The sequence below is a fragment of the Biomphalaria glabrata genome, chromosome 3, assembly GCF_947242115.1.
Source record: "Biomphalaria glabrata chromosome 3, xgBioGlab47.1, whole genome shotgun sequence".
Classification (NCBI taxonomy): domain Eukaryota; kingdom Metazoa; phylum Mollusca; class Gastropoda; family Planorbidae; genus Biomphalaria; species Biomphalaria glabrata.
Genome location: NC_074713.1, coordinates 10,502,285 through 10,518,836, shown reverse-complemented (window position 1 = coordinate 10,518,836; position 16,552 = coordinate 10,502,285). Strand labels below are relative to the sequence as shown.

General features: G+C 33.8%; 2 protein-coding genes across 8 annotated transcripts in view; one reads left to right on the top strand and one right to left on the bottom strand.

The window, feature by feature from the left end:
* Window positions 1-4,609, top strand: part of LOC106064771 (uncharacterized) — a 50,768-nt gene extending 46,159 nt beyond the window's left edge. For 3 of the 5 annotated variants that reach the window (XR_008776905.1, XR_008776907.1, XM_056023299.1), the window contains one exon: window positions 2,994-4,609. Coding sequence is in view for 2 of the 5 variants with exons in the window: in XM_056023299.1 (XP_055879274.1) it covers window positions 2,994-2,997 (4 nt within the window). In the remaining 3 variants the exon portion in view is untranslated. The remainder of the gene's footprint in view (window positions 1-2,993) is intronic. The other 2 variants (XR_008776906.1, XM_056023298.1) reach the window with 1 other exon arrangement.
* LOC106070395 (papilin-like) overlaps window positions 457-16,552 on the bottom strand; it is a 166,020-nt gene continuing 149,924 nt past the window's right edge. For all 3 annotated transcript variants that reach the window (XM_056023294.1, XM_056023295.1, XM_056023296.1), the window contains 8 exons: window positions 11,366-11,576; window positions 10,582-10,746; window positions 9,316-9,429; window positions 7,660-7,777; window positions 6,065-6,219; window positions 5,522-5,794; window positions 3,884-4,156; window positions 457-2,697 (listed from right to left, as the gene is read on the bottom strand). In XM_056023294.1, the coding sequence (XP_055879269.1) occupies window positions 2,561-2,697; window positions 3,884-4,156; window positions 5,522-5,794; window positions 6,065-6,219; window positions 7,660-7,777; window positions 9,316-9,429; window positions 10,582-10,746; window positions 11,366-11,576 (1,446 nt within the window). In that variant the 3' untranslated portion in view covers window positions 457-2,560. The remainder of the gene's footprint in view (window positions 2,698-3,883; window positions 4,157-5,521; window positions 5,795-6,064; window positions 6,220-7,659; window positions 7,778-9,315; window positions 9,430-10,581; window positions 10,747-11,365; window positions 11,577-16,552) is intronic.

Below are 16,552 nucleotides of genomic sequence, written 5' to 3'. Positions count from 1 at the left end.
TCAGACAGGACAGGGGTAAAGAGCCCCATTGTCCAGGCCTGTTCGTTGGATAAAAGCCTTTCTAACGAACAATGGGATAATGGCGCCTACAGCACCGATTTCCTACTGGACTTCACTGAAGGTACTATGTTGCTAGTTAAGATGGGAAAAAAAAAAGAGTTCTGCATTAAGTTCAGAACAATGGGATTTCAAGGATTGGGAGGGGGGGGGGAGGCATTTGAAGGCAATGTTAAAATGTCAACACCCATCAAAAGCTAAAACTTTGTCATTCGTTGTGTCACGTTCGAAATGACTTTGAGTTAAAAGTGATCTTACTTTTCAAAAAGTTTTATTCATGAACAGACTTCTATTTCAGCCATAACGTTGGCTACGAGTCTACATTTTACTTACTTAGGCTTAGATTATAAGTGAAAAAAAAAAAAAAAAGACAAAATAATTGAAGACCACTCCAGAAGATAAACTGTAATCTTTTTTTTTAATTGTGTAAATTATATCTCACTTTGATGGATACATGTTTACATACAAATAAAACATTTCTTTATATAATGTCTACCACAAAATTGAGTCAGGTAGTGTGGCTCTCTTAATGATTGATACATAAACATTAAACAACTAATTTGACCTACATTTAGAAAATACCTTATGGACATGCTCTTTACTAACAAGCTTGATTGATTGTATGAGCAGATATATTCAATAATCTATTCACCCATTAAATTACTAAAACAAGGAAGCTAAGAAAATAACTGGGTGAAGTATCATCACTAAGAGATATTACACTACAATGATATTATAAAAAAAAATACCATCAAAAAAATTTGAATAAGAATTGAATCTATTTCAAAATTATGGATGCAGTGCCTAGGAGATGAAGTCGAAATTTTGGAGTTCAATCAAGCAACACCAAACAACCTTCATGGGAAGGCTATAGCATTGGATGTTGTATATTTAGACTTTGAAGCAGAAGCAACCTTTAACCCTTCTATCAAAACCAATTTAAAAATAACAATCCTTAGGTATCATATAATTTGACATCTAAAACAAAGTTTGCAAAAACTGAAAGATAAAAAAAAACAGCCTAAAGGTATCAATTTGTCATTTACTTAACTGTAGTCTAGAAAGTGCTGAGCCCCCCCCCCCCTTCCGTGTAAAGTAATACACAAACCTTCTCCATAGAATCAAAAGCTTTAGGTGTAATACTGTAGTAGAGATAAAATATGATCAAAGAAAGTATTTGTACACACAGAAACAAGACACAGGCTCAATGGTATACACTTGGAAGTAGAGAATATAAGAAAACATTTGTTCACAAAAAAAAAAAAAGAAACATTTTTCAAACAGAACAAAAAAATTGTATAAAAAATAATGTCAAGGTTTATATATTAGTTTAAAATATTTGCTGGCAACAAGCCTGAAAGCTTACTGCACACCTTGGTATGTGCCTATGATATCTCGGTGTGGAACACCTTCATAAAAATATCACCAATAAGTATGTCAGACTTCTATGAGCCAGCCTTCACCAATGATACTCAAATATCAGCAAGTTTTCCATTCACTTGTGTACAGACTACATAGTAAATAAATTCTGGTATTTGGTAAAATAGTTTATAGTAAAACAACATAGCACATACACATATTTTAGAAGAACAAAAATAAATTCATTACAGCAAGATTAGACTTCCATTGGACTCTTTTCAGTGAGAAATGTTATAGAATCAAGATTTTCAACATGTTATTTCAATTTATCTTTGCTACAAATATTTACCTAATACTTGAACATTCACAGACACATCAGAAAAACATTTCATGATGATGCTGAGATCATTAACTCTATTTGCTCACAGTTAACTATATACATTACATTATAAACTCTATTTGCTCACAGTTCACTATATACATTACATTTTTTTAAAGCTGTTCACTCACATTTCAGATGATGTTTTGCTTCTATTTTCTAATTGTATATTTTCCTCAACTAAAACTATGAAGCAAAAGAATCCATTTGATCTTTCAAATGACCCATTTCCTTAATTCACATCGCATTGAAGGAACAGCACTGTCACATGTACACGTTTCATATACACACTGTCAAATACAGATATAAAAATAAAAATGCATCTCCAAACTGGACTACAGACACACCTGCATCTAACCGACCAGCTAACACTAACAATAAAGACACTCAGTTTATTTCTTTACTTAGACAATAAAACAATGCATCAGACAAATGTATTATAACGACAAACTTTCACCCCACTAAACTGAACACACTTCAGGTAAAAGTTTCTTAAAAATGAGCAATCAAAGACAGCTTTAATTACATAGTGAGAAATTGATTTGTATAAAATTTTTTGTTTTTGGGGTTCAATTAGTTTTATTCTATCAAGTTAATTTTAAAAATCTAACTAAATTTGGAAAACAAAACATTTGAAAATGTGTACAAAAAAAACTGTTGTAATGCCACTAGTATAAAAGACAAAACATGCTGAAGAATGAAGCAAAACATTCTCTCTTATATCCTGTCAAATATAAAGAATAATATCAAAGTATGTGCATGGAACTACTTGGGTCTCCTCCCACTACTCTCACATGACTGACAACAAGAGTTGTAGTAGTATCTGATGCCGCAGAGATGTGCCCTTACAATAGCCAGGCACTTGGTTCTGACCAGCTTCTCCGTGCAATGTGCTATAGGCACTGAAACAGAACAAGATATACATAAAAAAAAAATAGTAATGACAGGCTTTAGCTCCTGCATATGACTTCCTAAAATTAAGCGAGCAGATAAATGTTCTAGTGGAAAAATGTCTGCATTCGTTTTTTACTTGATAATCATTAATTGAACAATTATATCTAAAGAGAAATCATTGCTACTACACTATAAATCAATCAATCAATAGTTAATGAAATTAATATTCTAATCGTTGTATTGAAATCCTATTAGAGATGTTGAGACTGAGAATGACTTTTTTTTTTATAATTCCTCTTTTCAGCTAGCAAATTCATGGCAACTGGGGAACACCTGGACATGGATCTCAAAAATGGCTCTAATGATTTCCCTAGGAATTTGACAAATTAATGTATATCTTTGAGAAAAGAATTATTAGCTAATTGCCCACACTGGGAAAATTCTTGTTTGACTGTAGTCATATAACTTTTTCAAACATTATCCTGTAAAATTAAGTTTGGTCTAGAAAATCTTTATCTTGAGCAGACACATCAAGAGGTATTTCCACATTTAGGCCCTATCCATTCAAGAGTTTAAAATAAATAAAGAGATGTTCAGGAACATTTTGGGCACCATCTTGCATCTATTGGGCCTATCATTAGAAATGTATACACTCTGAGCATTATACATCAGTAGGACAAAGATTGTTTTGTAAGGTGAGAGAGGAAATGAAGGGGGGGTTAAAAATGTTTTGTTTTTTTTATCTATCATTCTTTAGTTGTTAAAAGTAAAATAATTGCTGTTAAGAAAAGTCATCAGATTCTTAAAAGAGGAATTACTTTTAAAAAAAAAAATGCATGTTGTTAAAATACAAGCTGTCTGATGCTTTATCCTCATACACTGCTTACACTTATATAAATTTGAGTTAGTTCCCAGGAGCTTTGGTGTTTGAGAGATGGAAGTAGCGGAAACCCATGGTCCCATTGATGTCAAATGCTTTTATAAGTATATAAGTTTTTTTTAAAAAATGGTGTTATAAAGTTAAGGGAAGGCTGTCTTATTTTTTGTACAGCGAAATCTTCTGCTAAATATTTTATGCTCAACATTTTCAATTTGCATGAATTATGCAAGCAAATCTGTCAGACTACAGAGCTAGAAGTAAGAACCAAGACTCACCATTAGTTAAACTAGATAAAATTTAAAACTAAAACATACCGTGTAGTTTAATGTGTATGGTTGTGATGTCCACAGCTTGGTTTTGATTACTTTTTGCTATACACTTGTACATTCCAGAGTGTTCCACGTTGGCTGATTCAATGGTCAGCACCCCACCTCTAACTGTTGTATCATTAGTATCTACAACATCCTTGTCTTCTTTGACCCATTGCACTGATGAAGTGGGGTAACCAGATGCAGAACATGACAGCTGGATTCTCTCCCCTTCCATATAGATACCTTTGTGGCTGGCAATGCGAACAGAAATAGTCTCTGAAAAAAAACAACACCAGGTTTTGACCAAATATTATTCAGTTGATTTTTTTATATTTCAATTTGTATCTATACATTTTTATATTATATTGTAAATATGTTGTTATTTTTAAATAGATGTTTTTTTAGAACCTTGTTGTACATTTGTATATATCGCATTAAATATTTGATATCTAAAACAATTTCTTTTCTTCCTAATGTTAGACATCATTCCAGTGTTTCCCAAACTTTTTCCTTAACAGAACATTTCACACATTCCAAGTATTTAGAACAACACTCTGATTATTTTTTCAGAGATATAAATTCACGTGGTGGCCTGCTAGTTAATTATTCCAGCAGTTCATGGAGCACTTATTCAGACCTCGCAAAACACAGTTTGGGAAACACTGCACTATTTCATATCAAAATTAAAAGAACAAACTCTGAATAATAAATTTTATATAATTTTTTTAATGAGCTTTTGATAGTTTTTTTTTGTTAGTTAGCAATGTATAATATGAACTTGGATTCAAACTCTGGTAGTTTTCTATTAAAGTCGAGGTATTTCATTGTCAGTAATGAGGCCACCTTTATTTGATTTCAAACTGATTGAGATCTGTAAAAAAATTTTTTTTAAGTAAGGCAGCTTTTCTACAGAAAGACCTGGTGAAGAAGATAACTGGACTAAAACTTTGAGATTTGAGAGAAAGAAGATCTTGAAGATGTGTTAAATAATTAGTTAGACATGCAGCATATATAAAATCAATGTAGAAAAGCAGCAGCCAAATTAGGTGTAAAAGAAGCATTGTTACAATTTCCTAACAGGTGATTTATCAACAGCACCATCGTAGGTCCAAAAATGTTGCTACTATTCAACTAAGGGCAGTAATTTCTAAAAGTTAGATGACTGTAGTATGCTCCATGTGTAAGGCTATTCTCTCCCTTAATCTTCAGACTTTGACTTGTAAGTTTCAGAAATTAATATAATGACATCTTAGCTTAAACCTCTTGAAAGCTGGCAGGGCATGGGAGTCTGGGAGGGCATGGGAGTCAGGCAGGGGATGAGAGTCAGGCAGGGGATGAGAGTCAGGCAGGGGATGAGAGTCTGGGAGGGCATGGGAGTCTGGCAGGGGATGAGAGTCTGGGAGGGCATGGGAGTCTGGCAGGAAATTGGAGTCTGGAACTCAGAACCATTGTAATGAGTCTTGACAATATATTACACAAGCAAGCATACAATTGGAAGAGAAGCTTTTATTATTATCATGAGAGTGGGCAATAGAAAACTTTTCCGGAAAAGTTCAGAGTGAAAGTGTGTCAGTATACAACTGCATCAAATTATTTGTAACAAATTTGAAAATCAATGCAGCACTATGTGTCTTAAATTACCTTTAATCATGATCAAGACAGACTTTGTCTTTCGTGTGGTCATTCCATTGTCAGCGAAACAATAATATATTCCTGCATCCTCCGCTTTCACATCATTGATGACCAGGGTTCCATTTCTATGCACCACATGGTGATGATTGCTGGCTATCAGCTTGCCCCTTCTTTCCCATGAGACTTTAGCAGGCGGGTAGCCAACTGTTACACAGTTCAAGTAAGCCCTACTTCCTGGCTTAAAAGTCATTAAGGCTGGGCCAGGTAATATGTCTACAGGAACTAAAAAAAAATAAAGACCAATTTTAATTTTGAACATCCAATTAAAATATTAGATTCTTTATCTATGCTTTGTAATTGTTAAAATTTTTTTATGACTATTAAAGTTAACTTGAAAGATTTCAAATGTTTTTTTATCAATTTTTAAAGTTGAACTAAAAGACAATAAAAACAACCAAAAAACAAAACAAAAAAACAAAACAAAAACAACAACAACAGAAAACTAAAAAATAAACCAAAGTTATGTAGCAAGTATAGAGAGCTGCATATTACCACTAATTTCAACTTTAAACCTTTCCACTCTAGGGACATTGTTTCTGTCTTGTACTCTGCATGAGTAGATCCCTGCAACATCATCTGTAACCTTTCGAAGTATAAGGCTACCATTGTTAAGGATTTCGGTCTTACGTGTGTTGGACACTAAGAAGCTAGACAAAATAATTAAAAGATAGGATCAGAATATAAGGAATCATTTTCCTAAGCAATATGAAAATAGTTTGTGATAAAAAGATTAACCAAAGGACTTCCAGAATTTCTTTACATTTAAATTACATTTAGGATTAGATGCTAACAAGGGTAGGTTCTAAACACATCAATATGTCACTAGTCTCTGAAACTGATCTCCACAAAGTATCTTTAAGTTTCAGGAACTTAGTTTTGCTGTATAAAAAAAAACTACTATACTGTTTCAGTTTCTAACAAAACTATTTCCCCTTTGGTCGTTGACTAGTAGCACCAAACTGCTGTTAGAAAACTAAACTGTTGTAGGCCTAATATATCTTTGTGAACAATACTAAGTATATTATTATTGGTCTCCTTCAGTGATAGAACAACTATGGTTCATCTTCTCAAAAACTTTTTCATGTGGCTGTTGATCCTTAGTTTGGAAAGACACTTCTGTCCACATATATTGCAGGTCAAGGTGGGTTTGGCTAAGTAAAACCTTATTTAGAATATAGACAAAATCAATTGATATGAAATAAAAAAAATGTACTAGACTTTAGAAATAATATTTCTTAACAAAATCTAACTCACTACAACAACACAACCTTTCAGTCTCACGTTCTGGAGTTGTCATTTTTAAGACCACATGATGACAATGCCACCTATGTTGCATCATTCACAACCAATCCTAACCTATTCCCACCATCACTATAGAAACACACACACATACACTCCATAACAGCATGCATACACATTATCAACAACAACTAACATCTCATCAGAAATCTCAATAGCCAACTACTGTTCTGAGTACTTTATGTTCAATTGAAAAGACGGTCATTAATTAGGCATCTTTTCATTTATTAGGACTAATAAAATTTATTAAATAGGCCCCTGAATTTCCAGTTGTTTGAACTTATAAAATTCATAAATTATTACGCCTCTGAATTTCCATTTTTTTTTTTGTACTAATAAAATTATCTCTTAATTAATGAGACTCTCCTTTAACTCTTGGTCTTAGAAATGGATAAACTTTACATCTGTGGGACTGATCACTAAGTCTGAAAAGGCAACTTTACTTTATTTTTTCTAATTCTAAACCTTTAACCTCTAACCCTAACCATAAAGTCATATCATTTAAAAATTAAAATGGAGATTAAAAAACATTTTCCTACGGGATCTAATGGGAAGTTCATTCACCTGTGTTGTAAAACAATTCTGTTATGAAGTGTGATACATCAAATCTTTATTTTCCCTAGTTCAGGCAATACATCTATTTGTTAGAGTGAGAGAAATCAATGTAAGCCTCCAGTCCCTAGTAAAAATTGTATTGTCAGCAAGATTCAAACAGTCAAACAGCTGGATCACCCTAATACAGCATAATGATGCATTTAAATGTTATAGCTGATAAAAAAAATGCTGACCTATCTCTGTACCACAGTATTTCTGAACCTCTCAAGCGACATGTCAGCACTGCGTCTGCCCCTGGATTTACTAACACTACTTTCTGGTCTGCGCTGGGTTGTACAACAACATTGGCCTCTGAAAAAGTGAATCCATTTAGAATATAGAGTTGGCACTAAAGGCATTGCTTATTATAAAAGAATGTGAGATGAATCAACAAAAACTGATGTCCATAATTCTAATCATTCAGAACAAGTCTGCTTAGGTCAAAAATAGAATGTTTGTTTTATAAATGGCTTCTTCTGTCTCGAAAAACAATGGATGCACCCAGATGAGTCACTGGTTTTGGTTTCGTCTTGAGACGGGGCAGAATCTGGTGTGACTGATCAAGCCAATTCTGGAGCAGCAGTTCATGTATGTATATGTATCTGTTTTAGGGCAGCTTTTTTTTTCTTTCTCTTGACTAAGGCCGCTTTGTCTCATTTGTTCATACCAGCACGCACAAATTGTCTCTATGCTGTCTTGTATTGGGATATCTCCTACCACAAACTTTTGTTAATGCCTCTGGTTCTAATGTCTCGCTAGCAGAAATCTCTGTAAGTTAGTCTTGGGTGGCCTTTTTTGTTTGATACAAATCCCATTTCAAGACATTAATAAACTAGTGTCTTAGAAGAATTAAATAAGAGTATTTTTATTGGCTACAACTTTTGGGGAAAGAAGTTCCAGTATGTTAAGTGGATCCCTAATAAAAGGGTTGATCCAAGATTCTAGATCAAGAAATGCTGAACAAAGAAATATGTTGTTGAAAATTTTGTAGAAGACTTTTCTATAACCATTTCTTTTGTACTACAAATGTTTTTTTATTATAGAAAATATAAATTAATTTGTAAGTACCAAAGCAAAAGTATTTTTCTAAAAGGTAAAATTACAACTGATGAATTATAAAAGTCTATATGTGAAATCTCAATTATGTTTCAGTCAAGAGACAAAGAAGAACACAAGTGTTAAAAAAAAAGGTCCAAAGTCTAGAAAAGTGGGATGTCCCTACCAGACTGTTCCATGATAGTGGTAAAGGGAAGCTCCAACTAAACAACATTTTAAAATTTAAAGCTTTCACAATTTCTTTGTAAGAAATTCTAATAGAATTATTATATCAATGTTTTGAGCATATCATCCAGTGAAGGTATTCAAGATTTACTTGTAAGAGTGACCTAAATATTGTATATAGAATCCATTATTTATATATATATATGTAGAGTCTAAAATTGTTATATATAGAGTGTAATATTGTTATATATATATATAGAATCTAATATTGTTATATATATAGAATCTAATATTGTTATATATAAAGAATCTAATATTGTTATATATAAAGAATCTAATATTCTTATCTATAAAGAGTCTAATATTGTTATATATAAAGAATCTAATATTCTTATCTATTAAGAGTCTAATATTCTTATCTATAAAGAGTCTAATATTCTTATCTATAAAGAATCTAATGTTCTTATCTATAAAGAGTCTAATGTTGCTTTGTAAGTAAAAGGATGAACTGAGAAAGATACAAAAAAGTCTTAAGCTAAAATTGATAGGAAACATTGGTTCAGGCTAATTAACAAAACAATAAACCATGAAAGGTAGGCTTGTTATAGTTTGAACTATATATGAATTACCATAACAATTAGATTTCAGCCGGTCCAGGGCTGTTGTGACGCCATCCTCACAGCAACCAAAAGTTGTATAAATACATAGTGAAGGCCTGATGGTTGTTGTCTCTGGTCTGGATTCTGTGATAGTAAAACAGATTTTAATATAAAGGACAAGACTTTTAAAAAAATACAATATGCCCACATGGTGGACGCCAGAGGGTAGTATACCAAAGAGAAGTGTTGTACTGCATATGTCAGCATTATCATGCTCAGCACCTAAGATCCTAAACTAGAGCCTTTGAAGTATAGCTTCCCTGCATCTCTGTACAATGATATAGTGACCTACTTTCTTAAATAATCAGTTTTTCTCTACAGTGAGTTCAATAGTTTACCTTTTAGATCTATAGGGCAGATTATGTTAAGGTCATCGATTTCTGTGGCACACAGTTAAGGAGAGTGTCATGTAGCCGGGTTAATGACCAACCGCCTTTACTTTTCCCCCCAACTAATGTAAGGTATCCATTAGAGCTGGGTGGACTCAGAGGTACCCAAAGATTCCAGTCTTCACCAGGATTCAAAACTGGGACCCACACTTCAGAAGCCAAGTGCTGTACCACTCAGCCACAGTGCCTCCCATGAGTCCAATAGTTGGGTAGAAATATACGGCAACTCGGTTGTAATGATACTTTTTTTTCTAAAGCAAAAGTAAGCAGAAAGTAAACCACCTTAAATAAGAGATTAGTAGAGCTATTCACCACTTGATAATCTACTACTTTAGTTTGATTTTGTGCTTTTCAGCTTACTTAAAAAGTTTTCTGAGAACACAATTAACATATTTAAAGGTCATTAATATCTTTTCTAAGGACTATTTAGAAGATCTAAAGAGACAATTATAACTTTGCAGGCAAACATTGCACAAGCTCCCTATAGATACTTTAATCCTAGTCATCATCTTCCTCTCTCTCTATCAACTCTCTCTCTCCATAATTATTTTCCACGCTCCAATGGAATTCTTCATTTTGCTCATTTGTATATCACTGTCCGGTCATGATTAAACTTCAATACCTTTATAGTTGTTTCTAAGAAAATTTATATTTGGTATAGAATTCAAGAGAATTGCATGCTATTTTTACACAACACAAATTTAAATTTACACAACCAAAATTTGATTTGATAGGAAGAACTCAACGTTGGTATCATCAATTAGGAGAGAAAGAGTTAAATGCTAAATGTGTCAAGGAGCAATCATCATGATGTTATTGTCTATGAGAATAAGTTTTTTTGTCTGACCTGCAATGCACAGCTTTTCACATGAGGCTTTATCAGGGAAGCGGTTAGAATTGCCACCACAGCCACCATAGTAGAACCTGTGACAGACACGTCTGGTGATGTCATAGTACCAAGTCAAAACCCACTTATCACATGTACCAGCATTCTTGGGTTGAGTACAAGCAGCTTTGAGAGATTTTGAAAAAGAAAAGCTCTATTCAAATATTGAAGAACAAATCTGAACAATTATTTCGTTATATTTCAATTAATGTATTTAGGAAGAGTTTCACACTTTTAACTTGAGCTATGGTAAAGTAAGTGAGACCTGACTGAGAGAATTATTCATTGTCATCACTATGAACAAATATTATTTATAGTTTTAGGCAGATTGGCTTGTCACACCTCTTAAATTACAATATATGTCTGAATAATAAGTTGAAATCTATTTCTTGAAACTTAAAACTAATTTACTTTTGCAACTTTAAATTGTAATTATTACAAGTAAAATGATTGCATGATCTAATTTTTTTATATAAAAAGGAAATTAAAAAAACAGGCATGACCTGACACAAAGCATTATTTGACTTTTTTTTATTATCCCACATTTTTTAAACAATCGACACTGTTCATTAAAACTGAAATCCAATCAATTTCTTATTTTTTTTTATATCAGATTCTATCAAAAAAATTCTATTAAACTCTGTAATATCTTTTTCAATTCAGTCAATCCTTCAGTATAATACTAAGCAAAGAATTCAAAACAAAACATGTAACTTACAATGATTATGCTTACTGTGTTACTTACATTTGTCTAAGCCTGGGGGGGCAGTGAGGTAGGGCTGTGGAGTGGTAGTTGTTGTGGTTGGTATCATGACACTTGGCCTACATCTGATGAGACATTCTTCCTGAGTATCAAACTTGTTACCATTGCCACCACATCCTGAGTACCAAAATCTAGTGCATCTATCCCGTGATTCAACATAGTACCATTTAATATCGTTGCCGCCACAGTTTCCCTGAAAACAAACAAAAAATACAGAGTTCATATATCATTAAGTATTTCCTAAAGACCTAATGGACCTAAAAGTTTGAACAGTTTAACAATTTTCATAAATTCATAAAAGATAACTTCTGAACAAAATCTTAAGATTTTCTTTTATATATATATAAAAAAAAAAAGAAATCAATAGACTGACTAAGTTTATGAGCTAAATTTTCTAAACTTGCAAGTGTATTGCACAATCTTTTAAAATTGTAGTAAAAAAAATCAATGATTCAGTTGGTGTGAGTCTATCTCTCACAAATAAATAAACCAGCCAATGATTCAGTGGTGTGAGTCTATCTCTCACAAATAAATAAACCAGCCAATGATTCAGTGGAGTGAGTCTATCTCTCACAAATAAATAAACCAGCCAATGATTCAGTGGTGTGAGTCTATCTCTCACAAATAAATAAACCAGCCAATGATTCAGTTGGTGTGAGTCTATCTCTCACAAATAAATAAACCAGCCAATGATTCAGTGGAGTGAGTCTATCTCTCACAAATAAATAAACCAGCCAATGATTCAGTGGTGTGAGTCTATCTCTCACAAATAAATAAACCAGCCAATGATTCAGTGGTGTGAGTCTATCTCTCACAAATAAATAAACCAGCCAATGATTCAGTGGTGTGAGTCTATCTCTCACAAATAAATAAACCAGCCAATGATTCAGTGGTGTGAGTCTATCTCTCACAAATAAATAAACCAGCCAATGATTCAGTGGTGTGAGTCTATCTCTCACAAATAAATAAACCAGCCAATGATTCAGTTGGTGTGAGTCTATCTCTCACAAATAAATAAACCAGCCAATGATTCAGTTGGTGTGAGTCTATCTCTCACAAATAAATAAACCAGCCAATGATTCAGTTGGTGTGAGTCTATCTCTCACAAATAAATAAACCAGCCAATGATTCAGTTGGTGTGAGTCTATCTCTCACAAATAAATAAACCAGCCAATGATTCAGTTGGTGTGAGTCTATCTCTCACAAATAAATAAACCAGCCAATGATTCAGTTGGTGTGAGTCTATCTCTCACAAATAAATAAACCAGCCAATGATTCAGTTGGTGTGAGTCTATCTCTCACAAATAAATAAACCAGCCAATGATTCAGTGGAGTGAGTCTATCTCTCACAAATAAATAAACCAGCCAATGATTCAGTGGTGTGAGTCTATCTCTCACAAATAAATAAACCAGCCAATGATTCAGTTGGTGTGAGTCTATCTCTCACAAATAAATAAACCAGCCAATGATTCAGTGGAGTGAGTCTATCTCTCACAAATAAATAAACCAGCCAATGATTCAGTGGTGTGAGTCTATCTCTCACAAATAAATAAACCAGCCAATGATTCAGTTGGTGTGAGTCTATCTCTCACAAATAAATAAACCAGCCAATGATTCAGTTGGTGTGAGTCTATCTCTCACAAATAAATAAACCAGCCAATGATTCAGTGGTGTGAGTCTATCTCTCACAAATAAATAAACCAGCCAATGATTCAGTGGAGTGAGTCTATCTCTCACAAATAAATAAACCAGCTAATGATTCAGTGGAGTGAGTCTATCTCTCACAAATAAATAAACCAGCCAATGATTCAGTTGGTGTGAGTCTATCTCTCACAAATAAATAAACCAGCCAATGATTCAGTTGGTGTGAGTCTATCTCTCACAAATAAATAAACCAGCCAATGATTCAGTGGAGTGAGTCTATCTCTCACAAATAAATAAACCAGCCAATGATTCAGTGGTGTGAGTCTATCTCTCACAAATAAATAAACCAGCCAATGATTCAGTTGGTGTGAGTCTATCTCTCACAAATAAATAAACCAGCCAATGATTCAGTGGTGTGAGTCTATCTCTTACAAATAAATAAACCAGCCAATGATTCAGTGGAGTGAGTCTATCTCTCACAAATAAATAAACCAGCCAATGATTCAGTGGAGTGAGTCTATCTCTCACAAATAAATAAACCAGCCAATGATTCAGTTGGTGTGAGTCTATCTCTCACAAATAAATAAACCAGCCAATGATTCAGTTGGTGTGAGTCTATCTCTCACAAATAAATAAACCAGCCAATGATTCAGTGGAGTGAGTCTATCTCTCACAAATAAATAAACCAGCCAATGATTCAGTGGAGTGAGTCTATCTATCACAAATAAATAAACCAGCCAATGATTCAGTTGGTGTGAGTCTATCTCTCACAAATAAATAAACCAGTCAATGATTCAGTGGTGTGAGTCTATCTCTCACAAATAAATAAATCAGTCAATGATTCAGTGGTGTGAGTCTATCTCTCACAAATAAATAAACCAGTCAATGATTCAGTGGTGTGAGTCTATCTCTCACAAATAAATAAACCAGTCAATGATTCAGTTGGAGTGAGTCTATCTCTCACAAATAAATAAACCAGTCAATGATTCAGTGGTGTGAGTCTATCTCTCACAAATAAATAAACCAGCCAATGATTCAGTGGAGTGAGTCTATCTCTCACAAATAAATAAACCAGCCAATGATTCAGTGGTGTGAGTCTATCTCTCACAAATAAATAAACCAGCCAATGATTCAGTTGGTGTGAGTCTATCTCTCACAAATAAATAAACCAGCCAATGATTCAGTGGAGTGAGTCTATCTATCACAAATAAATAAACCAGCCAATGATTCAGTGGAGTGAGTCTATCTATCACAAATAAATAAACCAGCCAATGATTCAGTTGGTGTGAGTCTATCTCTCACAAATAAATAAACCAGCCAATGATTCAGTTGGTGTGAGTCTATCTCTCACAAATAAATAAACCAGCCAATGATTCAGTGGTGTGAGTCTATCTCTCACAAATAAATAAACCAGCCAATGATTCAGTTGGTGTGAGTCTATCTCTCACAAATAAATAAACCAGCCAATGATTCAGTGGAGTGAGTCTATCTATCACAAATAAATAAACCAGCCAATGATTCAGTTGGTGTGAGTCTATCTCTCACAAATAAATAAACCAGTCAATGATTCAGTGGTGTGAGTCTATCTCTCACAAATAAATAAACCAGTCAATGATTCAGTGGTGTGAGTCTATCTCTCACAAATAAATAAACCAGTCAATGATTCAGTGGTGTGAGTATATCTCTCACAAATAAATAAACCAGTCAATGATTCAGTGGTGTGAGTCTATCTCTCACAAATAAATAAACCAGTCAATGATTCAGTGGTGTGAGTCTATCTCTCACAAATAAATAAACCAGTCAATGATTCAGTTGGAGTGAGTCTATCTCTCACAAATAAATAAACCAGTCAATGATTCAGTGGTGTGAGTCTATCTCTCACAAATAAATAAACCAGCCAATGATTCAGTGGTGTGAGTCTATCTCTCACAAATAAATAAACCAGTCAATGATTCAATTGGAGTGAGTCTATCTCTCACAAATAAATAAACCAGTCAATGATTCAGTGGTGTGAGTCTATCTCTCACAAATAAATAAACCAGCCAATGATTCAGTGGAGTGAGTCTATCTCTCACAAATAAATAAACCAGCCAATGATTCAGTGGTGTGAGTCTATCTCTCACAAATAAATAAACCAGCCAATGATTCAGTTGGAGTGAGTCTATCTCTCACAAATAAATAAACCAGCCAATGATTCAGTTGGAGTGAGTCTATCTATCACAAATAAATAAACCAGCCAATGATTCAGTGGAGTGAGTCTATCTATCACAAATAAATAAACCAGCCAATGATTCAGTTGGTGTGAGTCTATCTCTCACAAATAAATAAACCAGCCAATGATTCAGTGGTGTGAGTCTATCTCTCACAAATAAATAAACCAGCCAATGATTCAGTTGGAGTGAGTCTATCTCTCACAAATAAATAAACCAGCCAATGATTCAGTTGGAGTGAGTCTATCTATCACAAATAAATAAACCAGCCAATGATTCAGTTGGAGTGAGTCTATCTATCACAAATAAATAAACCAGCCAATGATTCAGTTGGAGTGAGTCTATCTATCACAAATAAATAAACCAGCCAATGATTCAGTGGGTGTGAGTCTATCTCTCACAAATAAATAAACCAGCCAATGATTCAGTGGTGTGAGTCTATCTATCACAAATAAATAAACCAGCCAATGATTCAGTGGTGTGAGTCTATCTCTCACAAATAAATAAACCAGCCAATGATTCAGTGGTGTGAGTCTATCTCTCACAAATAAATAAACCAGCCAATGATTCAGTGGTGTGAGTCTATCTCTCACAAATAAATAAACCAGCCAATGATTCAGTGGTGTGAGTCTATCTCTCACAAATAAATAAACCAGCCAATGATTCAGTTGGAGTGAGTCTATCTATCACAAATAAATAAACCAGCCAATGATTCAGTGGAGTGAGTCTATCTATCACAAATAAATAAACCAGCCAATGATTCAGTTGGTGTGAGTCTATCTCTCACAAATAAATAAACCAGCCAATGATTCAGTGGTGTGAGTCTATCTCTCACAAATAAATAAACCAGCCAATGATTCAGTTGGAGTGAGTCTATCTCTCACAAATAAATAAACCAGCCAATGATTCAGTTGGAGTGAGTCTATCTATCACAAATAAATAAACCAGCCAATGATTCAGTTGGAGTGAGTCTATCTATCACAAATAAATAAACCAGCCAATGATTCAGTTGGAGTGAGTCTATCTATCACAAATAAATAAACCAGCCAATGATTCAGTGGGTGTGAGTCTATCTCTCACAAATAAATAAACCAGCCAATGATTCAGTGGTGTGAGTCTATCTATCACAAATAAATAAACCAGCCAATGATTCAGTGGTGTGAGTCTATCTCTCACAAATAAATAAACCAGCCAATGATTCAGTGGTGTGAGTCTATCTCTCACAAATAAATAAACCAGCCAATGATTCAGTGGTGTGAGTCTATCTCTCACAAATAAATAAACCAGCCAATGATTCAGTGGTGTGAGTCTATCT